The 19,833-nt window shown below is 42.7% G+C and overlaps 1 protein-coding gene across 2 annotated transcripts in view; it reads right to left on the reverse strand.

Annotated features, from left to right (window-relative positions):
- Positions 1–19,833, reverse strand: part of LOC119383873 (syntaxin-7) — a 46,324-nt gene that overhangs the window by 19,939 nt on the left and 6,552 nt on the right. For both annotated transcript variants that reach the window (XM_037652151.2, XM_037652153.2), the window contains exons 4-7: positions 15,628–15,718; positions 8,579–8,653; positions 6,788–7,006; positions 2,598–2,712 (exon numbers count right to left, since the gene is read on the reverse strand). In XM_037652151.2, coding sequence (XP_037508079.1) covers positions 2,598–2,712; positions 6,788–7,006; positions 8,579–8,653; positions 15,628–15,718 — 500 coding nt within the window. The remainder of the gene's footprint in view (positions 1–2,597; positions 2,713–6,787; positions 7,007–8,578; positions 8,654–15,627; positions 15,719–19,833) is intronic.

Below are 19,833 nucleotides of genomic sequence, written 5' to 3' on the forward strand. Positions count from 1 at the left end.
CACGGCTCAATCTCAGTCTGAATGAGTTTGAGTGAGTCGACTCATGGGTCCATAAGCGTATAATGAACTTTTTCGATCACAGTGTCAAGGCTCTTTAACATCAATATCTCATATAATTGGTGTTCTACTTGATGCCTTTTGATCTCATACCGTCAAATATGAGTTATCAATGGATGCCATTCAGTAGGGAGACTTTCATTTCAACAGAAGACTTACACGAGATATTTTTATCAAGAACTTCCCATGAAAGATTTTGACGGAGCGAGGTCGAACCCCCTCACCCGCCCCCCCTCTGTAACTCACGCCTCTGATCAATAAATACTGAGATGGCGCATGAGTGCTAGTGCTTTGAAGTATGTGTGAGTAGATGCGAGTATAAACGTGAGTCATCATAAGGCTGATGGTAATGCGGAAGTTGAGTAGATAGGACCATAGGTTGGCAAAAAAACATGGAGCTCACTCAGACTCACTCATGAAATGTATTTTGCCCTAAGGGCTCACTCGGACTCAGAATCACCAAAATTTTCCTCATCCAGACTCACTCGGACTCAGAATCACAAAAATATTACCCAGCCTGACTCACTCAGACTCAGACTCACGGCTCAATCCGAGTCTGAGTGAGTCGACTCATGAGTGAGTTTGCCGACCTATGGCAAGGCGAGAGCGCTCGCAAGGAGCATGGCAGCCCACACAAACTCATGATGCAGGTGCTTGTTGGTTTAGATTCAAAACAAGTTGGCGTTGATGTTGTAAGGTGGTGCATTTCGGGTGCAGTTCTAAGGTATATTAGCCGTTGATACTTTGTAGATTGTGTGTGTGTGTCCCCACAAATTTCTCCCAGAAGTTATCTCGCCTTGAAACTTGTGCATCAGTGCTCCTTTGAAGTGGCCCTGCAACACTTTTTCAGCATGGTCAGAAAACACTGCCAATCGGTAGTCGAGGCTCTTAGGAACACGCGAGCCAAATATTATAGCGCAGCCCGCAGCCTGGAATTTGCAATTCTCAAAGTAAGCTAGAAATTGTTCCCTCTCCTCTCGACAAATGACGCGATAAACCCAAATGACTACGCCATAAACCCAAAGCCCATGACCATCAGCTGATTTGAGCATCGTTAGTTGCATAGTTACTGCAGCCGCCACAGGATGCCACTAGTGTCTGTGTGCGTGCTCGCGATCACACTGAAAGTAAGCCGCACATTTGAAAAAAAAAAAAGAGAAAGTGCTCAAGGTCACAACACGTGCTGATGAACGGACGCATCTTTTGCTCCCCCCCCCCTCTCTTCTTCAGCCCCGTGTAGCTTTCAGCACACTCGCTGGTACAAAAGGAGCGAGAACGTGCTTGAAGCAAGCGACAAATCCGCTTGTACTTGACGGATTCTAAAAATTTTTGTGACAGTCAACTGGTGAGGCAATACAGTCGCCGAACGATTTTTCAGACCTCGCGAGGATCACAAAATGGTCCAAAAAATCGAACAGTCCAAAAAGTTGTTAGGATATGAAAATGAAGTTTATTTGGATTAGAACAGCCTAAAAAAATCTCCAATAATGCCCTGCTTCATGCTACACTTGGGGACGAGGAGATTTGGTTGTATTTCGGCTGCAGTGACGTCGTCAGCGCGTTTGCGAACGCTGCGGTTGACTGTTGCGGGCGGCACAAGAGATGGCCCCATGGCACCAAGTATGCAATATTTGAAGCCGGTTGCAAAGAGATACACGCTACATCTCGGTTGGCAGGTTTGTGGGATTTAACGACGCGATAGTGGAGGACGGAGGTTCTTTAACCTGCAAGACATATTTGCACAATGCAAAATGAATGAGGACAGATGAAAGGACACAACACCGGCGCTGGTGTTGTGTCCTCTCTTCTGTCATCGTTCATTTTGCGCTGTGCAAATATGTTGATTCCTTTAACGTGCCCTCATGGTATGTGGGCCTCCAGCATCTCGCATCCATCGAAACGCAACAGCCGCAGCCGTGATCGAACCCACATGCTTCAGGTCAGCAACCGAGCACCGTAACCACTGAGCAACCGCAACGACAGAGAAAATATGATGCGCAAAACATCTTAAAAACATAGTTGACGCACCACCAACACGTCCATGTACAAAATGACAACCAAGAAAACCAACACACAAAAAAAAAAACCCTAGCCGCGTAATAACGATGACGATAAGGCTGACTGAAAAAGAAAAAATAGCATCCCCTAATGCATTTTGTCAGCGAAGGAAGAGCGGGCAAGGCCTCCAAAACTCAAAGATTGTACACACTCCCAGTCTTGGAGGATACACAACAGGCCACTGAAAGCCAAACTTGACCAAGCCAGCGGAAAATCGAACATGGCGACTTTCAAAATTTAACGGCATGGCTCGAAGCGAGTGCTTTAGTCCGAAAAACTTAACTTTAGGGCTTAAGTTCGTCCGACAAATCAGTCGCAAAAATGTATTAGTTCTATGGGAACCTTGACGGTGCATTTATGAAGTCCGAAATATCCCTAAAGTTCGAATTTTTGGAGTCCGAAAAATCCGTCGGTGACTGTAAAACAGCATTCACAGTTGTACAAGTACAACAAGAATGAAACTGCAAGGACTACACACTTACCAATGACATCCCCTTGTTCATGTACTATGTTGGCCAAGTCCTTGAAGATCTGGTTGCAGTCCAGCATGTCCGATTCGATCCGCCGAATGCGCTGCTCCCGCTCCACCAGCAGTGCCTTCAATCCAACAGAGCATTGCACAATTAAACTCTTAAGTTCGCTTTTTTCTTCCTGAAAGTGTTAAACTTCTACTGTACAAATCCCTGTTCCTGTCGTACGTACACTATTGTCATCTCGTCTGGGGCACTACGACACTTACTAACATCATTACCCTGCATAGAATGCAGAAAAAAGCCGTGCGTTGCATTTTAGATGTGCCTTACTTAACGCCAACTAGTCCTCTGTTCGAAAAACTAAATTTGGTACCAATGCCTAACATTTACGAAAACCTATTAATAAGAAGTTATAAGAATGCTATTAAAAAGAACAATGACACTCTAAAACGTATTTCTAATTTAACGCGAAAGCATAAAATGGCCAATACAAGGAGCTCTGAAATATGGGAACTACCGAGGTCTAGACCGAACTATACCTATCAGATGCTACGTTATAGACTACCCTATCACTTAAATGCAAAAAATGTAATATAACTCTTCATAATGTCAAAAAAAAAAAAACATGTATGCAACTGCAATGCCTATGTTTATGTACTATGTTTATTTACTGCAATGCCAATGTTTATGTATTAGTGCTTATAATGGTGGGTACTTCTTGTGTTATTCGTATATTCCTGTTATATGTTTCGGTGTATTGATAGTGTAATTCTTGTGTATTTTTGTGTATTTCTTGTGTTTCATGTAATTCTTGTATTCTTGTAATATCATGCGATATATTTATAGTTTAATTCCTGTGTATTTCTTGTTTTTCCCGTTTTGTCACTGCCTGAAAAATGGGCAATGGACCCTGTCAAGCCTTGCTGGCTTTTAGTTCATTGTCCACGACATCGCTTGTATGTTGAAATAAATTTGATTTGATTTGATTTATGCAGGGTGGAAAAACACAGGGTATACAGTGTTCTAAAGAAGCACTTAATTAACATTACACAAATGATTATAGCTGGTTTACGCAATGAACACTAGCATACAACTTTTTTTATGCATGGATGTCTCCCTTTTTTATGCACCGAACTGCAAACTTTTGCATGCGAGAGCATATCTCAGAGCACTACATCATGCTCGTGCCTTCAGCCTAGCAAGCATGAAGGTCTAAAACCTAGTTTTAGTAAATGAACTGTAAGCCACGGAAACTGTCCAGCATCATGTTTCCAAGAACTGTGAAGGTGCTCTCTACTAACAAAGATGTTCACCTGTATCTTAAAGATAGGGTAAAGGCCTTTTCAATGGAGAGACGAAGCACCTCCTTTCTGGGCCGTTGCACAGGAGTACAAAGGCGGACATCGCTGCCTTCACAGTGCACACTGGGGGGCGGGGGGGGGGGGTCGCACACGGTAAAATCACGAGCAAGCGCCCCTCCCCCCCTACAGTGAAAGGTAATCGGACAAGATTTGTAGGGGAGGGGGGGCCCTGCTCGGTCATGGACCAAAATTCATGATGGCGGCGGAAATGCCTCTAAGAAAAATGCACACATGTGCTTCTAATGATATGTTTATGGAATGAATATGCATGCATTTAGTGTTTTTACTGAACAAGTGGGAATCCTCGCATGAAATTTGATGTGTTATGAGAAGGGGGGGGAGGGAAGACGTCCTTCAAATGTTCCGACAATTTATGACAACTCGGAATGCAGCCCCGAGGCACCACACTGTAAAAGTACTAAGATATTGTGTGCATATCTGAAGACTCTCAGAACTCGGGTTCCCAGGAACCGCTGCTTCAGGAATCTCTAGTGGAGAACAGGTTGAGAAAAATGGCGGAAGGAGAGGGGGGAGGCGCTTGCTCGGTCATTGGCGCATATTTCAAATCTCCCGAAAAGGGGAAGGGGGCGCTTGCTCATTTTACAGTATTTACAATAGCCCAAAGGGAATTATGGCGGCACCCAAGAAGCCATTGTTTAAAAGGTGCACAGAGAGCGAGAAGCCAGTAAGCAGGAACAAGTACTGGTGCATCGAAAATGGTCTACCAAGTCAAGTGGGACCCATGTGGGGTTGTCAGCAGTACCCAAGGTCTTCAGGGGATGTGCACTACAATGTCCCGCAAAGCTGCTTGCATTTAACGTATGTAATGCGATGAACATTATTCAAAACATCTCCGATGATGCGATGCTTTGCTTTACTATCGCTAAATTTCCGACACAGTATGGCATAGTATGGTACATTTACAACTTCAGGTAAGGCTAGGCTAGACTCATTTTCTGATCTTCTAGACTGGACTAGATTCATCATCTTCTCATCTTCTAGACTAGACTAGATTCATCATCGTCTCATCTTCTAGACTGAACAGCAGGACACTAGCCTGCACATAAAGGGACTGTCTACCGCTCAGATACTTTTTTCTGATTGTGGTGAAAATGAGAAGGTCGTTCGTCACATCGATGGCAACGAGCATGCTTTTGCCCCATAAAAAAGGAATTACATTTTTAATTTGATGTTGAAAATCGTGAAAGAACGACTGGTAGCATCACCCAACAGCGATGTGGTCAATCTACTGGTAGGAGAAGAAATCCTTGCACGTAGACTCATATTGCTTAAAAACAAACATGTATAACTTGAAATTGTATTTTACGCACTTGAGGCAGCTTTCGGTTGCGTCAGAGAGTGATATTTTGCTTTTTATTTCTCATACATCCAGAAAGCCGCCCGGTGGCGCTGCTTACGGCGCTGTCTTCGATTTCGTCTGCTTCAAACTCATGCGCCACGCCATGCGGCCCTCCACGCTGCTCGTACTGTGCCACTGTATTGTTTTTAGGATGTCTCACATGTGATGCGCTGTGAAGGCGTGCATTTATCGTCTCTTTTTGATGAATCAACTTGGCTTGCATTGGGACAGCAGTGCTAAAATAAACGCACAGACTGCGATTACAGCAAGAAAAGTGTTCTGTAATCGTATAATAAGGCTTCATATAACCGCTAGCGCGCTGAAAGCGACTGTTACGTTCATTACAATAGCGTTCAGCGAAAATAAAGCAATCCTACGGAAATGACATGTGCTTTCGGTTTTAATTTTTACCGGCACTACAATCGTCATCGCGTGCACCAACCAGTGTTGTGGGCATTTTTCACGCCAATGGAAAAAGGCCGAACGTAGATCGAAAAATTCTGTTATAAAAATTTCTACTCACTTTCCAGAGAAACCGCTGCAAGGTTGGACACTTCAGACAGTACGCTTTCAATTGCGGAACAAAACAGAAAAGTGATGAAGGACGGCAGACAGTCCCTTTAAATAGCTGCTCATCACCCAAAATTCCTGGTCTGGGGAACTGTCTGTTTTGTTGATGCTCCAAACATGTTTATCTTACTATCTCCAGGCTCCTCCCCAAAATTGATATCTTGGCCATGCCCCTTCTAATTAGCAATGAGAATAACAGATGATTCTCCTGCAGCTGTTCGATGTGACCACGCATGTGCATGCACATGGCTTCCCTGCCGATCTCCACTGTCCTCTGACAAGTCGCCACACTCACTGATACATCATAGGCACTGTTCCAATGCAATTCTTGGTAAGCCTACACCAGCATCTTTTACCGAGAGTTCCCACTGGACAAGAACGTGTCGGGGAAGTTGCAAAGGACACCTTGCATGCAACAATGCAGTGCCAACCCAACCCAGAGTAATTCTCCTTTTGCCCAATGGAGTGCCCCAGGAACTAATAATACCAACTTATTTGGCCAGTTAAACTGTGTCACCAATGACTGCCATTCATGAGTCAGCTGCTTCAGATACTCAGCCACAAGGTGGCCACCAGCCATAGCTTTCCTTTTTTCTTCCGTTCACATTATTTCTTCAAATAAACAAACTTCTTACTACGATCAGCATGTTGCTGACTCGAAAAATGCTGCTCTGTGACAGCCAGGTCAATGCTAATCCACCACAGAACATTACTCACATAGAGTTTAAAGTGCATTCTTCAAGAAAGAAAGCTTTTACAGAACTTTCAGAAACTGCAAAAGCTTACTTTTGAAACTCAAGGGCTTCCGAGGGTTTCAAGAACCTGTACCATCCTGTATAGCATCCTAGCAACTGAGACACCATGAATAATAATGTGAGATAGGCTCAGATACTGAAAGCCACACACACCTGTTCATAGTCCATGTCATGCCTCAAGTGTTGTTGCTGCTGCTGCTGCTGTGTCGGTGACTGGGGACTGCCTGGATCATCCAGCAAGGCTGCCGTTTCGTCTGAAGTCGGTGGCTGGCTGTCGAACCAGCCACCAGTCTGTGTGCCTCCGCCACCAGAGGGCTTAGCTGCAGCACTCGGTCGCGCGTACATCGTATACTTCTGTCGGGTAGCCACGGTCTACCAGAACAAAGGCGTGCGAGAAACACGAGTGAGGGTGAGTTCACCGATGCAATATAATTAGCCAGCTTTTCATCAAATTTTCTTTTAGGCCGCAGATTAACAAACCGCTTCTCAATAAGAGGACAACAGGAAGGTGTTGCAGAAGCACGCAATGCAGCCATCCTGGTGCATTTCCCACTGGATATACTCTTTAAAAAAAGAAAAAAAAAAGGCGTATTTGGGGAGTTTTTCTGCCACACACTGATAATTGTCATCTATCTTGGATGCTTTCTTAGCATTATCACTGTGTACCTGGTGCTTTCCATTCACGAATGGCATGCGGCTATCAACTGACATCGCACTCGTGATAGGAAAGTAAGGAGCACATAGTTCTTGAAAAATAAAACTCAAGGAAACCAGATTATTGTTGTGCAGCAGAAAGATGCCACAAATAAACTCCCATTTGCCTTGGAGTCTAGCGGACTAGATACAACAGACAGAGCACAGTCTGTTGCTCGCATCGCTTGCTTCAAGGCCACAAAAATGCACTGCTAGCAAACTATTGATTGCGTTTTTAATTTTTTTACGTGCTTTCCTTCACAAAATATTTCATGTGCAAGCTGTTGCGAGACACGGTCTCTCAGCCAGCTCCTAGGCGCGAACCGAGCCCGGAAACCAGCAAGAAATGAATAAAGTTATTTACTCACTCATTCACCTTTAGAGGACATACACACACAAAAAAAATTAGTTTATATTGATTTTTGAAACTGCAGATGCTACGGTTGTGAGTTACAGTAGCAACGAAAGCAGTAAAAGAGAATATGTCAAAGTAGATGGGAATGACTTGCAAGGAACACTCACATGATTTTAACACTCGTTGAAATCAATGAAGTGAAACAGTCATGGCAGTTTGTAACTAAGTGATGCACATGAAAGGTGACTCAGAAGTTTTACCCAGGAAGCTATAACACACACTGAGGGTTGCACAAAGTAGCACAAAGTTTATCCCTGTGGTAGTACTTGCATGCTTCATCCAGGCAGCATGTGCTGCTATCTAAATTATTAAAATCCAGAATACGGTGTACAGATTTAAAAATTTTTTTACGAACCGACATCATGATACTTTTGAGTTCTAAATCAAACTGAAATACGACGTTTGCTTAGTTGTCAGGTTATTAGCACCGACAACCAAATATGCAATTAAATTATGGCATTAACCACGGCCCAATTAAAAAAATGTTTCACTATTCGCACAACATTTTTTTGCCAATGGTTTTGTAGAAGCCCACCTCAAACCCACCACTAGAGTTATTTGGTCCCACCCAACGCTGATATAGCCGAGTTTTTCAACCCAATGAAGCTTTTCAACCAATCAACCCAAAACTGATGAGAAGCGATGAAAGGGGTCTATCCGCCAGTAACTTTTAAATTTTGCTGCTGGTCTTGCATCGAGTTCAATGCAGTAAAATTAACATTTCTTGAGGTATCAAACTTGGCTTATCTAAAAATGATAAAGCAAACAGCTGTGGTAGGTAGAAATGAGCAATATTGTAGACACTATCCCAAACTAGATGCCAGGGAAGCACATACCTTCTGTAGATTGCTGTAACGCTTGACAACTTCCTGGAATTCATTGCGAAGCCGGCTTGACTGCAGTTTTTGTTGCTGAAAAAAAAAAAGAGCATGACAGGGCTCGTGATAAAGCCAAAGAGCTATGACATTTCCATTAGGGCATTTACACTTACATTCACACTTACATTTACTTCTTAGTTCTTTAGTTATTAATCAAGATTTGGTGACATGTTACCTTCAAGTTCAAGCATACAATCAAGAAGAAATTAAGCATGACCAAGTGTGGAGCATAGCCAAACTGATGTTTTCGATACTCAGTCAAAGCACATTTTAACAAAGTCAGAATAACTCGAAAATATCCCATTTCCATGGGTCTGGCATCTACTGTATGTATAGTGCGATTCCATATTCATGTCACAAAGCAATGTGTTCAGTTTACTTTGTTACACTGAATAATTCTTTATAGTGAGCTTTGTATATTGTGCTATTGAGAACAACATATTAGAGCAATAAGGCATGAAGTAGATTTAGGGGCGGCTATGCGTCAGCCAACTGTATCAAGTAGCCCTATTGAGCATTGAATTTGTTGTTGCAAAGGCAGATTAAAACAAAGGTGTGAGCTCACATCACACTGCTTCGTTGATGTCAGGTAAAGTGGCGCAACAAAATCAAGCGTCTCACTGCATGTAACTTTTCTTTCGCATCGTAGCTTCTTGGCGACAAGCTTACAATTTCATTACGCTAAAATATGTTCAAGGTCAATGTGCAACCTTCAATACAGCAAAAAAAAAAAAAATGGTGAAAAGTTAGAAAGTACAGTTCAATTGCTGGAGATGGGGAAGTCTGCACAACCAAGGATATAAAAATATCCAACATTGCGTTTCACTACAATGCTTTTCTTTCTGCATTAATTTTACTGGCACCACAGGTTCTTGAACGTTAACCCTTCAACATTTGCAAATTTCAAGGGATAGGCAACAAAAATATGAAAAAAAAATTAGGAAAGTGTCTGAATTGCACTCAAAAGGCCCAATTATTCCAGTACACTGTTTATTTCATGTAGTCTTGAACAGGCGGCTGCATTTTAGGAAGCACATATATAAGTGTGCATCGCCAGCATGCTGCCAACATGCAGCCCCCAGTGGCGCTGTGCTTCAACGAGCATGGCATCTTGTGTACCTGGGGCAGTAAGTACAAATGTGAGGAGCGTACCATGCAGGTACTGTTGTTTAGAGATCTGTCCAAGCTACGCATCGAGGTAGGGCTCGTCAAAATGTTCTGAACAAGGAAAGCCACAAATTCAAAGCATTCAGAGTCATGCTGGTTGTGCAGCGCCCTTGGGCGTAGCCAGGGCGGGCGGGGGAGGGGGTTGGTGGGTTCAAACCCCCATAAATTTTTCCTTTCCACTTAGCTTGCGTATATATACACGCACACATACAATTGCACACACGAACTAACATAAAGTATGGCTGACCCCCCCCCCCTCTCCGAAAAATTGCTGGCTACGCCCCTGGCCCTTGCCTCTCTCGGGAAAATAGGATGCAGAGTGCCTCGCCCTTATTTCACATAGCAGTGCCCAGGTATCCTTGCACATTGTGCCACCTATTTTACAAACCACACAATGAAGCCGCAAGACACACCAGTGAAAAGAACATAAGAGCTCAATGCAACTGCGCATTATGCACTCGTACGACGCCCAGTACACGACACGTTCGTAGGACGCAGGCGGTGGCTGACGACAATGTCCATGGAATAACTCAAGAGTGGCAGCAACCAATCACGATTGGGCTTCTTCACATGGTCTTACTAAGAGCAGTTTGTTTAGTGTAAGTACTGTCTAGCAATACTGCCTCATCTATCTTTTCATCTGTATGCATGTCTGGACTAAACAAATTGTTTAGAAAAGTATCAGGAACATTTAACGTCATATCGTGTGTTAAGTATGTCATGCCACCTAGCTGCTAAGCTGCTTCATGTGGTAGCACATGAAAAAAAAACATACTAAATTAATAATTTTTGCCCTAAAACGGCATTGTACATGTCCTTATAAGCAACCAAGCTTTCATTTGGATTTAAAATCTGGCCGGCAACACTTTTATTTGCTATCCTTTTAAATGGATGTTGAGATCCCACTCTCACGCTTATACAGTGGAATCACATTAATACGTTCCCGTTTTATACGATTTTCCAATGCCAATGTACATTGACATCGTTATCAAATGAAACTGTGCGATGTTACAGTGAATTTATTGTATGCTTCCAAGATAATAAGGTTTAACAGAGAAGCTGTTTTTCAGCTACTGGTAACTGGTGCTCCATCGGAAAAAGCCATCATGATCATGAACCAGCACACGCTCTCTTCATTCTCTTCACAGTGAAGCTGTTTAACCTATCGGTAACTTGTGCTCCATTGTGCAAAACTCCTCAGGTCCAATGCCACGGGCATTGGATAAGCCCCACCATTCACAGCCCACCATTCACAGCACACAGCAGGTGCGAGTGACAGGTACAGCAGGTGCCAGCATCAAAAGAAAACGAACGCGTGAAAAAGAGAGAGGGAAATAGACAGAAAATAGAGAGAAAGAAAAATAGAGGAGAGAGAGAAAGAAAGCGATAGAGAGAAAGAGGAAGAGAAAAATAGAGACAAATAAAGGAAATAAAGACATAAAATGATTAAAAAAAACAGAGAAACATAGACAGAGAGAAAGAAAGAAGAAAAAAGAGAAAAATGAAGAGAAACAAGGAAGGCCACCCCAGCTCCGCTCTTCCTTCAGGCTTGGCACCACCAGTGCGAAACTAGTGCCACCACTAGTGCCATAATTTTTTTTCCTCCATTCTTTTTTTTTATTGTATGAACAAGGTCCCACTGTACACATGCGTTGGCTTTTGACGACATGCTTTGCATGTGTGCCGCCTTTGAAAAACATTGCTTTGGTTACAGCACAGTACCGCTTATGGTGCAAATATTAGAGATTCTGGTGGCTCACATTATAAGCAATCCATGCTGTATCATGTTGATCTTTGACAACTAAGAGCAATGAACAATTGCAAATGCCAACAATATTTCGAGGGGGGCACTCTTTGTTTGGGCATTCATTGCAACATTATATAATTACATACGCTGTGCAAATGTTTATGAAAATGCAGTGTTTTCTATGCAACTCTTCCGTGAGAATTTTCAGGCTTGCTTTGTAAAATAAACAGGAAGCAAGAAAAAGTGCAAGAACTTTAACCCTTTGACACGCGATGTACACAATTGTGTACACCACTTGTATTTGCTATTTGGATGGACCAGGGGCTAAGAAAGAGCACATTACATATGGATGAATTGAACCTTCAGCATAATAAATTAGTCATCATTTAACTTCATTTTCCAGTGTAATGTCGCACATGATCACTTTGCTGAAGGTACTACCATAGTCGATGAGATATGCGACGTGCCGCTTCCCGCCAACCTACGTCAAAAGTATATTTTTTTCTTTGCTCAGCACAGACATAACCGAAAATGAATTTGCACCATATTTCTAGCCTGAGATTTAATTCCATTTATGCAAAAACAAAGCATGAATGGCTTCAGAATAAATATATATTTAATTAGAAAGTAATTAGTAAGATTACTAAACACGCACAAATGAAACTATTACGACATTATTTTTGCTGCAATGTGATATCGAGAACCTTGAAATAACATTGTATCGATTTGATGTGTTTAAAGACAGTTCTTCATAGGTGGTGTCTCAAAGGGTTCGTCAAATGAGGTAGTCAATGCTTCGATTAAAATTTTCTATGCTGTATAATCATTCATGGCTTCACTCCTACAAGAGTCAGTGATACCAAATATATTAAGCAAACAAAAAAAAAACCCAAGGGTAGTTTCTCCCCCGTAGTAACAAGCAACAGACATGCTTAAAACAATGTGTCAAGTTATAGAACTGCTCTACTACAATAGAAAAAAAAAGTATATTTCTGTCCCTGACGATAACACATAAACTGATTGTGTGACCTTATCAAAAGCGAGAATAACAGGTGACAGAGTAAACTTGCACTGTGGTACAGCTGATAAGCGAAATGATAGCAGATGCACTCTTATCTTCTGACAAAAACACAAGGTATTAAAAACTGGCAGGCCACAGTTTAAAGGGATACTGAACAAAAATTTGAAAAAGCTACGAAAGCACTTACATTCGACTCGGACGACACGACTGTTCCTGTAAGCAGCGTTTATTTCACGTAATTTCGAGCAGTTGGCCGTATTTTTAGTGGATTGTGAGAGCGCGGCGGCTGCATGCCACTGCGCTTGTCGGCGGACGTGACGTCGAGTGCTCCTGCAAGAGGGGGCCAACCGGCACGCTCTCTCCTGCCCTGCCACTTCCCTTTCTCCACCTCTCCTCGCAAGAACCGAGGGTGGCTGGTGTGGCACTGAGCCTTGTCCTCTTTTCCCCACATAGGAAACAAAATAGCGCTTATTCCTCAAAAACCGCTACAACTACCGAGCGTGTCGCGAGAGCGCAAAGATGCAAGGTGCGAGTGACAGTGGTTCCATGAGCGGTCATTGCGACTCCGAGTTCGACAGGCCTCCAAAACGGATGCGCCAAATACAACCATATGCGTGTGACCGTTCTGCTGTGTCAAGCGACAGCAAGGACGACGAGCCAGACGAGCCGCCATAGCCCAACGTGGGTCGGCAGCCGGGACCAGCAATTTACACAGTAACTTATAGTCACTATCCTCGAAGTGTTCGCAGCACAAAAAGTCACGCTTTGAAGGCACCCACGTTGGCTGCGATGGGCGCGCAGCGCGAATCCATATCCTTCGAAGCTTCGGCTCTGTTGGAAAGGTATGACAGGGCGCACCCTAGCGCAGATCAGCGTTGAGGCATTCTGCGTTGTGTCAGGTGCTTCACCGTTCACATTACGTAGCAGCACACAACACAGACGGCAAATTCGTAGACGTGGGCGCAAGCTCCGCTTGAGAAAACAAATATACGGCCGAGAGCGCGGCAATGGCGTCGTTGGCTGCCGGTTGAGAACACGCACGGAGAACACCTTCCCGACCGTGAAAACACGTTTTGAGAGAGACGCGCGGCAGCGGGTGGCGGCTTGCGATGTCGATTGGTAAGCGATTTTGCTGCGAGCACGGTTGACGAGTCACTATCCGTAGTTTCGCGTCACTTCCTCTCTAGTTCGCGGCGCGGCCGCTAGACGCGCCAGTTCGCGAAAAATGCATTAAATTCATTATTTTCTGCTAGTCTCTGGCTGAAATGAAGGTTGTTTCAACAAATTTCAGCACCCAATCTTTCAATTGAGCCATTTATCTCGGCGGCGAAAATTTTGTTCAGTATCCCTTTAAGCAAGGTCTTGCAAAAGGATAGCACACATTTGTTTAAAGAAGTTCGCTTATCATTTCTGGGTAGATACAGGTTACGTTAAGTATACAGAAAATTTCGAGGAGTGTGTGGTGATGAAGGTTACTAGCACATTTCATTTGTCATTTAATTATGAGCTAATGTGCACACGCCTACATGAAAACTTTCATTCTAAGATTTTATGTGCTAAAACAATGACACGATTATGAGGCATGCCAAACTAGGGCACTCCAGGTTCATTTTGACCATTTGAGCCACTTGAAAATGCATGTAAATCTAAGTCGGTGTTTTCAAATTTTTTCCCAACTGAAGTACTCACGTTGTTAACAAACAACTTGCTATTTTAGAGTATTCATCTGGGGAGAACGTTGGAATCTGTCTACAAATACAGGCCATTTCCGCAATTGTCAACGAGTAGATTTATTAACATGAACACACACTGTCTCAGTCTTCTTAGGTGCTCCTCTTGTTTTCTGGTGCTGTGTACTATCCTGGTGTAATAACATTTTTGGTGCTGTGCAATATTGCGAAGAAGCAAAGACGGTACTTTCGAAGTACCTCGGATGCACATTAACAGTTACGTGTTTTCTTTCTTCCCAAGAACCACTGAAGAATGAAATGAATTGCCGCTGCGAACGTGAGAAAGCATCAATGCAGATCAGTTTAAAAATAACCTAGCACACCATTCAAGAAAGACGCACACATGTACGCATGTCTTCTATTTTCTGAGTGTCTCTGAGATCATTTGTTAGCGTTATATTGTTAGTTTTGTATTATTTGATGGGTGTATGTACAGAATATTTCGCTTATGTACAGCTGAGTGTTTTTGTACGGTAATGCTTGGTAACGTTTCATAACATTGATTTTATGATGTTTTATAATTTGATCAATGTATGGACGAATTATTTCGCTTATGTATGCTTGCATTTTTTTTTTGTTCTCTTATGTTTGCTTATGTAGTATTTTGTTCCTGTTATCAAGTTTCTTTTTATTTTTTTTCCTGTAATGTATGACTTGCAGAAGTGCTGCTTTTAACGGCCGACAGGCCAACAGTATAAGTATATAAAAAAAGTAATAATAAATAAATCGTACAGGCCAACTATGCTTTGTCCTTAAATAAATGATCACTGCCCAAGCTCTTCATATTCCGCACCTAACTGGCAGATCTAATTTTTTTTAATTGGCACAGCCAATAAAAGTTCAGAAATATGTTTGCCATGTCCGTCTACATCACTACACCTTTGGCACATTCTCATGAGTGTTCTCAAAATTATGCAAATTCAGGTTTTCCGCACCTTCAACACGCAGTGCAGCCAACATTGCTAAACGAAATGAAAGATTAGGCCTAAGCAGGACACCGTCAACATCTGTGACATCACAATGAGCTGCCGTGCAAATTTGAAGGTGGCGTTGGCATTTCGTTTCCGCACCTTTTCTTGCAAATGTAGCCTCCTCTGACAACAAAAGTGGCTTTTGTTCTGTATTGTAGAAGCATAATTCACCAAAATACATAGCTCAAGTTGCTTTTTCCTGTAGGAAGGAAAGAAGATAACTTTTTAAGGGCTCGTTTTTCTTTGTTAGACACAATATTAATGAGAACTAACAGATAGTAATGCCAATTAATTACTGTCTGTTAGTTCTCATTAATATTTTTCCTGTAGGGTTCCTTTAAGGTATGAAAGAAAAACTGTGCCTTTCCCACCTTGTCTCCCTGGGCCACAAGCGTTGCCAGGTCTTGCAGTGCAGTCGTGGTGCTCTTGATGGTCAGGTTCGCATTCTGCTGTGTCATGTGACTACAGAAATGGGCATGGAAATTCGTAAGGCAAACATCATCACCTACAAACACGAGTCTGCTACAGCATGACAGTGCATTTCCAGAAACTTCTCTTCCTTCCTTAATAATACACAATACACACATTAGGAGTAAAGAGTTATTTAAAAGGCTGAACATCAACATTTACAATTTGACAACATACAGCACTGTAGCCATAATGCAGCACCAATTAGTTCATGAGATAGTCGTCCTGACAACAGTCTCTCTTTGCCCCTCACTTCGCACTGTAGAGAACGTACTGCAAGGCTATTTTTTTATTGCCTAAGATAAATACTAGTTACGGTTGCTCTCCATTAAACCTTAGAGGTGCACCTGTTTGGAACAAGCTTGACTGTAATCTAGCCAGCCGAATAACATTGCATACATATCTAAAAAAATTAAAGCACTCATTCAGTGACAAAGCATAGGACTGTGCATGCTTGCACACAGTCTTACTTTTTCTTTTCATCCTCAATGTACACTTTTTCGTGAAAAGGAAGATAGTCAGTAAATTTACAACCTATGTGTGACAATTTTTTCTACCAGTGTATTTTCTTGTTTAACTTATTTCAGCTCCCTTTGTTTTTAAGTTATTGTGCTGTATCAAATAGCAGCTGCCAGAGAAGTGTTTTCTCATCCTAGCCCTCGGTAGGGACCCTTCAATAAATTCCTTGGGTCTCAAAAGTATGTTCTTTTGTAACTGTATAATTGTTTCATGTTAAAGAAACTTTTAAACTTTTCTTTCGATCTTTCTCCTTTCCTTGCTGCAGTTTGTAACATCGGCCAGTGACCCCTGCATTAGAGGATGTTTATCTGCTCAACACTCAGCCTCGACAAACTGACTGACGGGTAGTGGATAGGCAAAACAGGGTGGTGGGAGAGGTGACCCAACTTTCTATCCTTTGCCCCTGAACATGACAGAAATATTTACTGCCTTAAAAAATGAAAGAAAGAAAGCTGTAGAGTCTTTTTAGCTTTGGTGCTGGCGCATAGTTTTGAAAGACCAGATGAACCAATATCTCAATTGTAAGAGAAATCGATCTAGGGTGTTCTTGTGAAATAAAAGTTCTAAAAATGAAAATTTGCTTATTTTGGTCATGTAATGAAAACTGCTCCTTCAAAGGAGTGAAAATTAATTAGCCAAAAATGGAAGGCAAGAGAAAACGAGGTCGGTTGCATGTGAAAGAGGTGATTAAATGGTATTCTTCAGGTCACAGATAAATATGTATGTGAGCCTAAAAAACCGATACCCTGACCTCACTAGTGTTCATACAGTGACATTGTCGCCTCGCCAAGGGTCGTCGGCTATAAAAGTAAAACAGATGGCTACGAAACCTATTGGCTGAAGGGTCGTGCGTCAAAGACACTTCTCGACATTGCCCAAGTGAAATCCTTTGCAGACATATGCCAAATGAGCAACGGATAAATCAAAGTAACGTTGTTGAGCAGAAAACCGAGCGGAAAGACACGACTGCTCAACAACTTTACAGCACTGTGGTAATCGGCCCGACAGTGAACCCTTTCGATACATCAAAGGCAACAAAACTGAATGAGTTCTCATATATGTAGTTCGGAAGGACTAAAGCCTGCTGTTTGGCTGTTCAAAGTGCCAACCTATCACAGATGATGCCAGTGTGTTGTCACCGACGCTGTGGTTATACAGCTGCTTTAGGGCTCGAATACAGGCTGTATTGTTGGCAATTCTTTACCACTTCAGCTGTACAAACACCCAGCTGGCCTCCAGTGTGGAGCCAGTAAACTTGACACGATCATAAACGTACAGGTTACTGGCTAAAAAAACCGTAAAGAGGAGGTACTTGTCTAATCGTGCAAAGTGTACACAAAATAACTTCATTTTAGAATCACTGATGCTCAAACTTAATTTTTTTAGTAACTCTAGAAGAAGTTAAGAACCACACAATGTGTGACTGAACAAAGATGGTTGAGAGACAGGAGGAGAGCAGAGTGCATCAGAGAACAAAGAGGGGTAGCGAACCTTTTAGCTGACCTTAAGGAGAAGAGGTGGTGGGGCTAGTCACATAAGGCGAAGGAAAGACTCTACCTGTTGATCGATTAGAGCTATGGAATGGATACTAAGGGATAGATGTAGACGAGGACTGCACAGGGTTACTAGATGCAGTGACAAGATCAGGAAATTAGCAGGCACAAAATGAGACCAGCTTGCACGAGATAGGGTAAATTGGAGATCATTAGAAGAGGCCTTCATCCTGCAGTGGGCATAAAAATGGGCTGAAAATGATGACGTCTGAAGACAGGTATCTGGGAACCTGACAGGGGTTGCGCCACTCACTGATATTGAGCACACCGTGGCATGCCATGCTTTGCCACACGCAACAGCGGCTCTGAAACTGTCCGTAATAGATTCACAGTAAATTTCCTCTCTGCACTCGCAGTATTTATTACAGAGAGAAAAACAAAAGGACAAAGGCAATTCTGAGACAACCGATCACAGGAATCGCCATCATAGAAAGACGCACTTTCCGCTTCTGCCGAGGGGGCAGCTTGGCAATGTTGAGCAAGAACTTTGAGCCCACTTCATGAAACAGGTTTACGTACTATGTCGACGTCACGTGGCCATTTTTCAGCAGCTATCAAGTCGATCGGCTGGACAGCCTCAGCAGACTTCGAGGGACTATAATATGTAGCAAACGCGTCAGCTGTTGAACTTTTCCAGATGCACTTATACACCAAGCGCACACAGCACCAGTGTCGCAATTAACTCTTTCAGGGTCAGTGATGTACATGTACGTCATCGCTTGTATCTTTAAAAAGCACACTTTTTCAATCGTTTCTCTTGCTTGGCATGTGCTGCCACATTGTGGTAATACACGGATATTTGTTTCTTGTGCCGATGACTCTCCGTTTTCTTTTTATGCTTTACTGCAGCGGTGCACCGGCTATCGCTCGCACATCCGGTCGCGCATGGCGACTACTTTCAATTTCATCCTTTGGGGGGTTCCCGCTTCTTGCGCCCACAAGATTGATGGCTATCTGGTTTAGAATGTCCCAAAGAGTGACCGCTTTGTTACTCTCTCGTTTATTGCTGCCCAGGGCACGATTATGCCCGTTTCCGTGCAGGCGATGACTTACACAAACAATGCCGTTACGGTTGTGTTTCCTGTTTTGGGGACTCACAAAAACAGCTTCCGTCTCGTTGACAATAACATGAAGGATTAGTATAGCTTTCTCACTAGTTATTGCTTTCCAGACACACGCACAACCATACAATTTTCTTCAGTGCACTTACTAGCGCAGTTCGCTTGAGCTATGGAAGTGCGTACTGGCAACTGCACACTGTGCGCAATTGTGCACTGTGCGTACTGTGTGAACTGTGCGTACTGTGCGCACTGTGCTGCACAGTGTGCACTGTGCACAATTGTGCGCACTGGCAAGTAAGTCGAGCGGCAATTCCTCCGAATCTCCACTCGACCGCCGAATCAGAATCTGCTTCATTGGATGTCAGCTCGTCAGATCAGGAGTTACTTTCGAGTTAAGACTTGGATGTCAATGAACGAGCGACAACTCAATGACGTGCACAACGAGATGATGCTGACTGGACCAAAGGTGACTTTTTTTCTCTCCATGTTTTCATTCGACGACACTTCATACACTTATTTTTATACGACTGTGAACAATTTTTATTGCAACGCACCATTTTCAACAACATGTTGTTGTTACTCATGAATAAATCATCTGTATGCAACAACAAAAATGATTTTTTTGTCACTTTATGGTCACCCTAAAAAATGTTACGGCTTTTTTCTGAAATAGATTTGTCTGAAGAACTTAAATCGGCAAAAAAAATTTACCCTGGGGGGTCGCATTTGGGAACAAATTCGACCCTTAAAGGGTTAATGCCTATCCATCCCCAAAATAAACTAGACTTAAATGTCTCTGTACCCTGTTTAAGTGCTGTAGGGTTTATAATGCAATGTGTCATATTCTATTATGCCATTGTTGCTTGACATGCATGCCATGTAAATGCACTTACATGTAGGCTGTGTAAAATTCTGTTAGATCGCTTTTAGCAATCTGGCAACAGTGAAGTTTCTGACCCTTGTATAAAGCAGTGCG

This window comes from Rhipicephalus sanguineus, chromosome 2 (assembly GCF_013339695.2).
Source record: "Rhipicephalus sanguineus isolate Rsan-2018 chromosome 2, BIME_Rsan_1.4, whole genome shotgun sequence".
In the NCBI taxonomy this organism is placed as follows: Eukaryota; Metazoa; Arthropoda; class Arachnida; order Ixodida; family Ixodidae; genus Rhipicephalus; species Rhipicephalus sanguineus.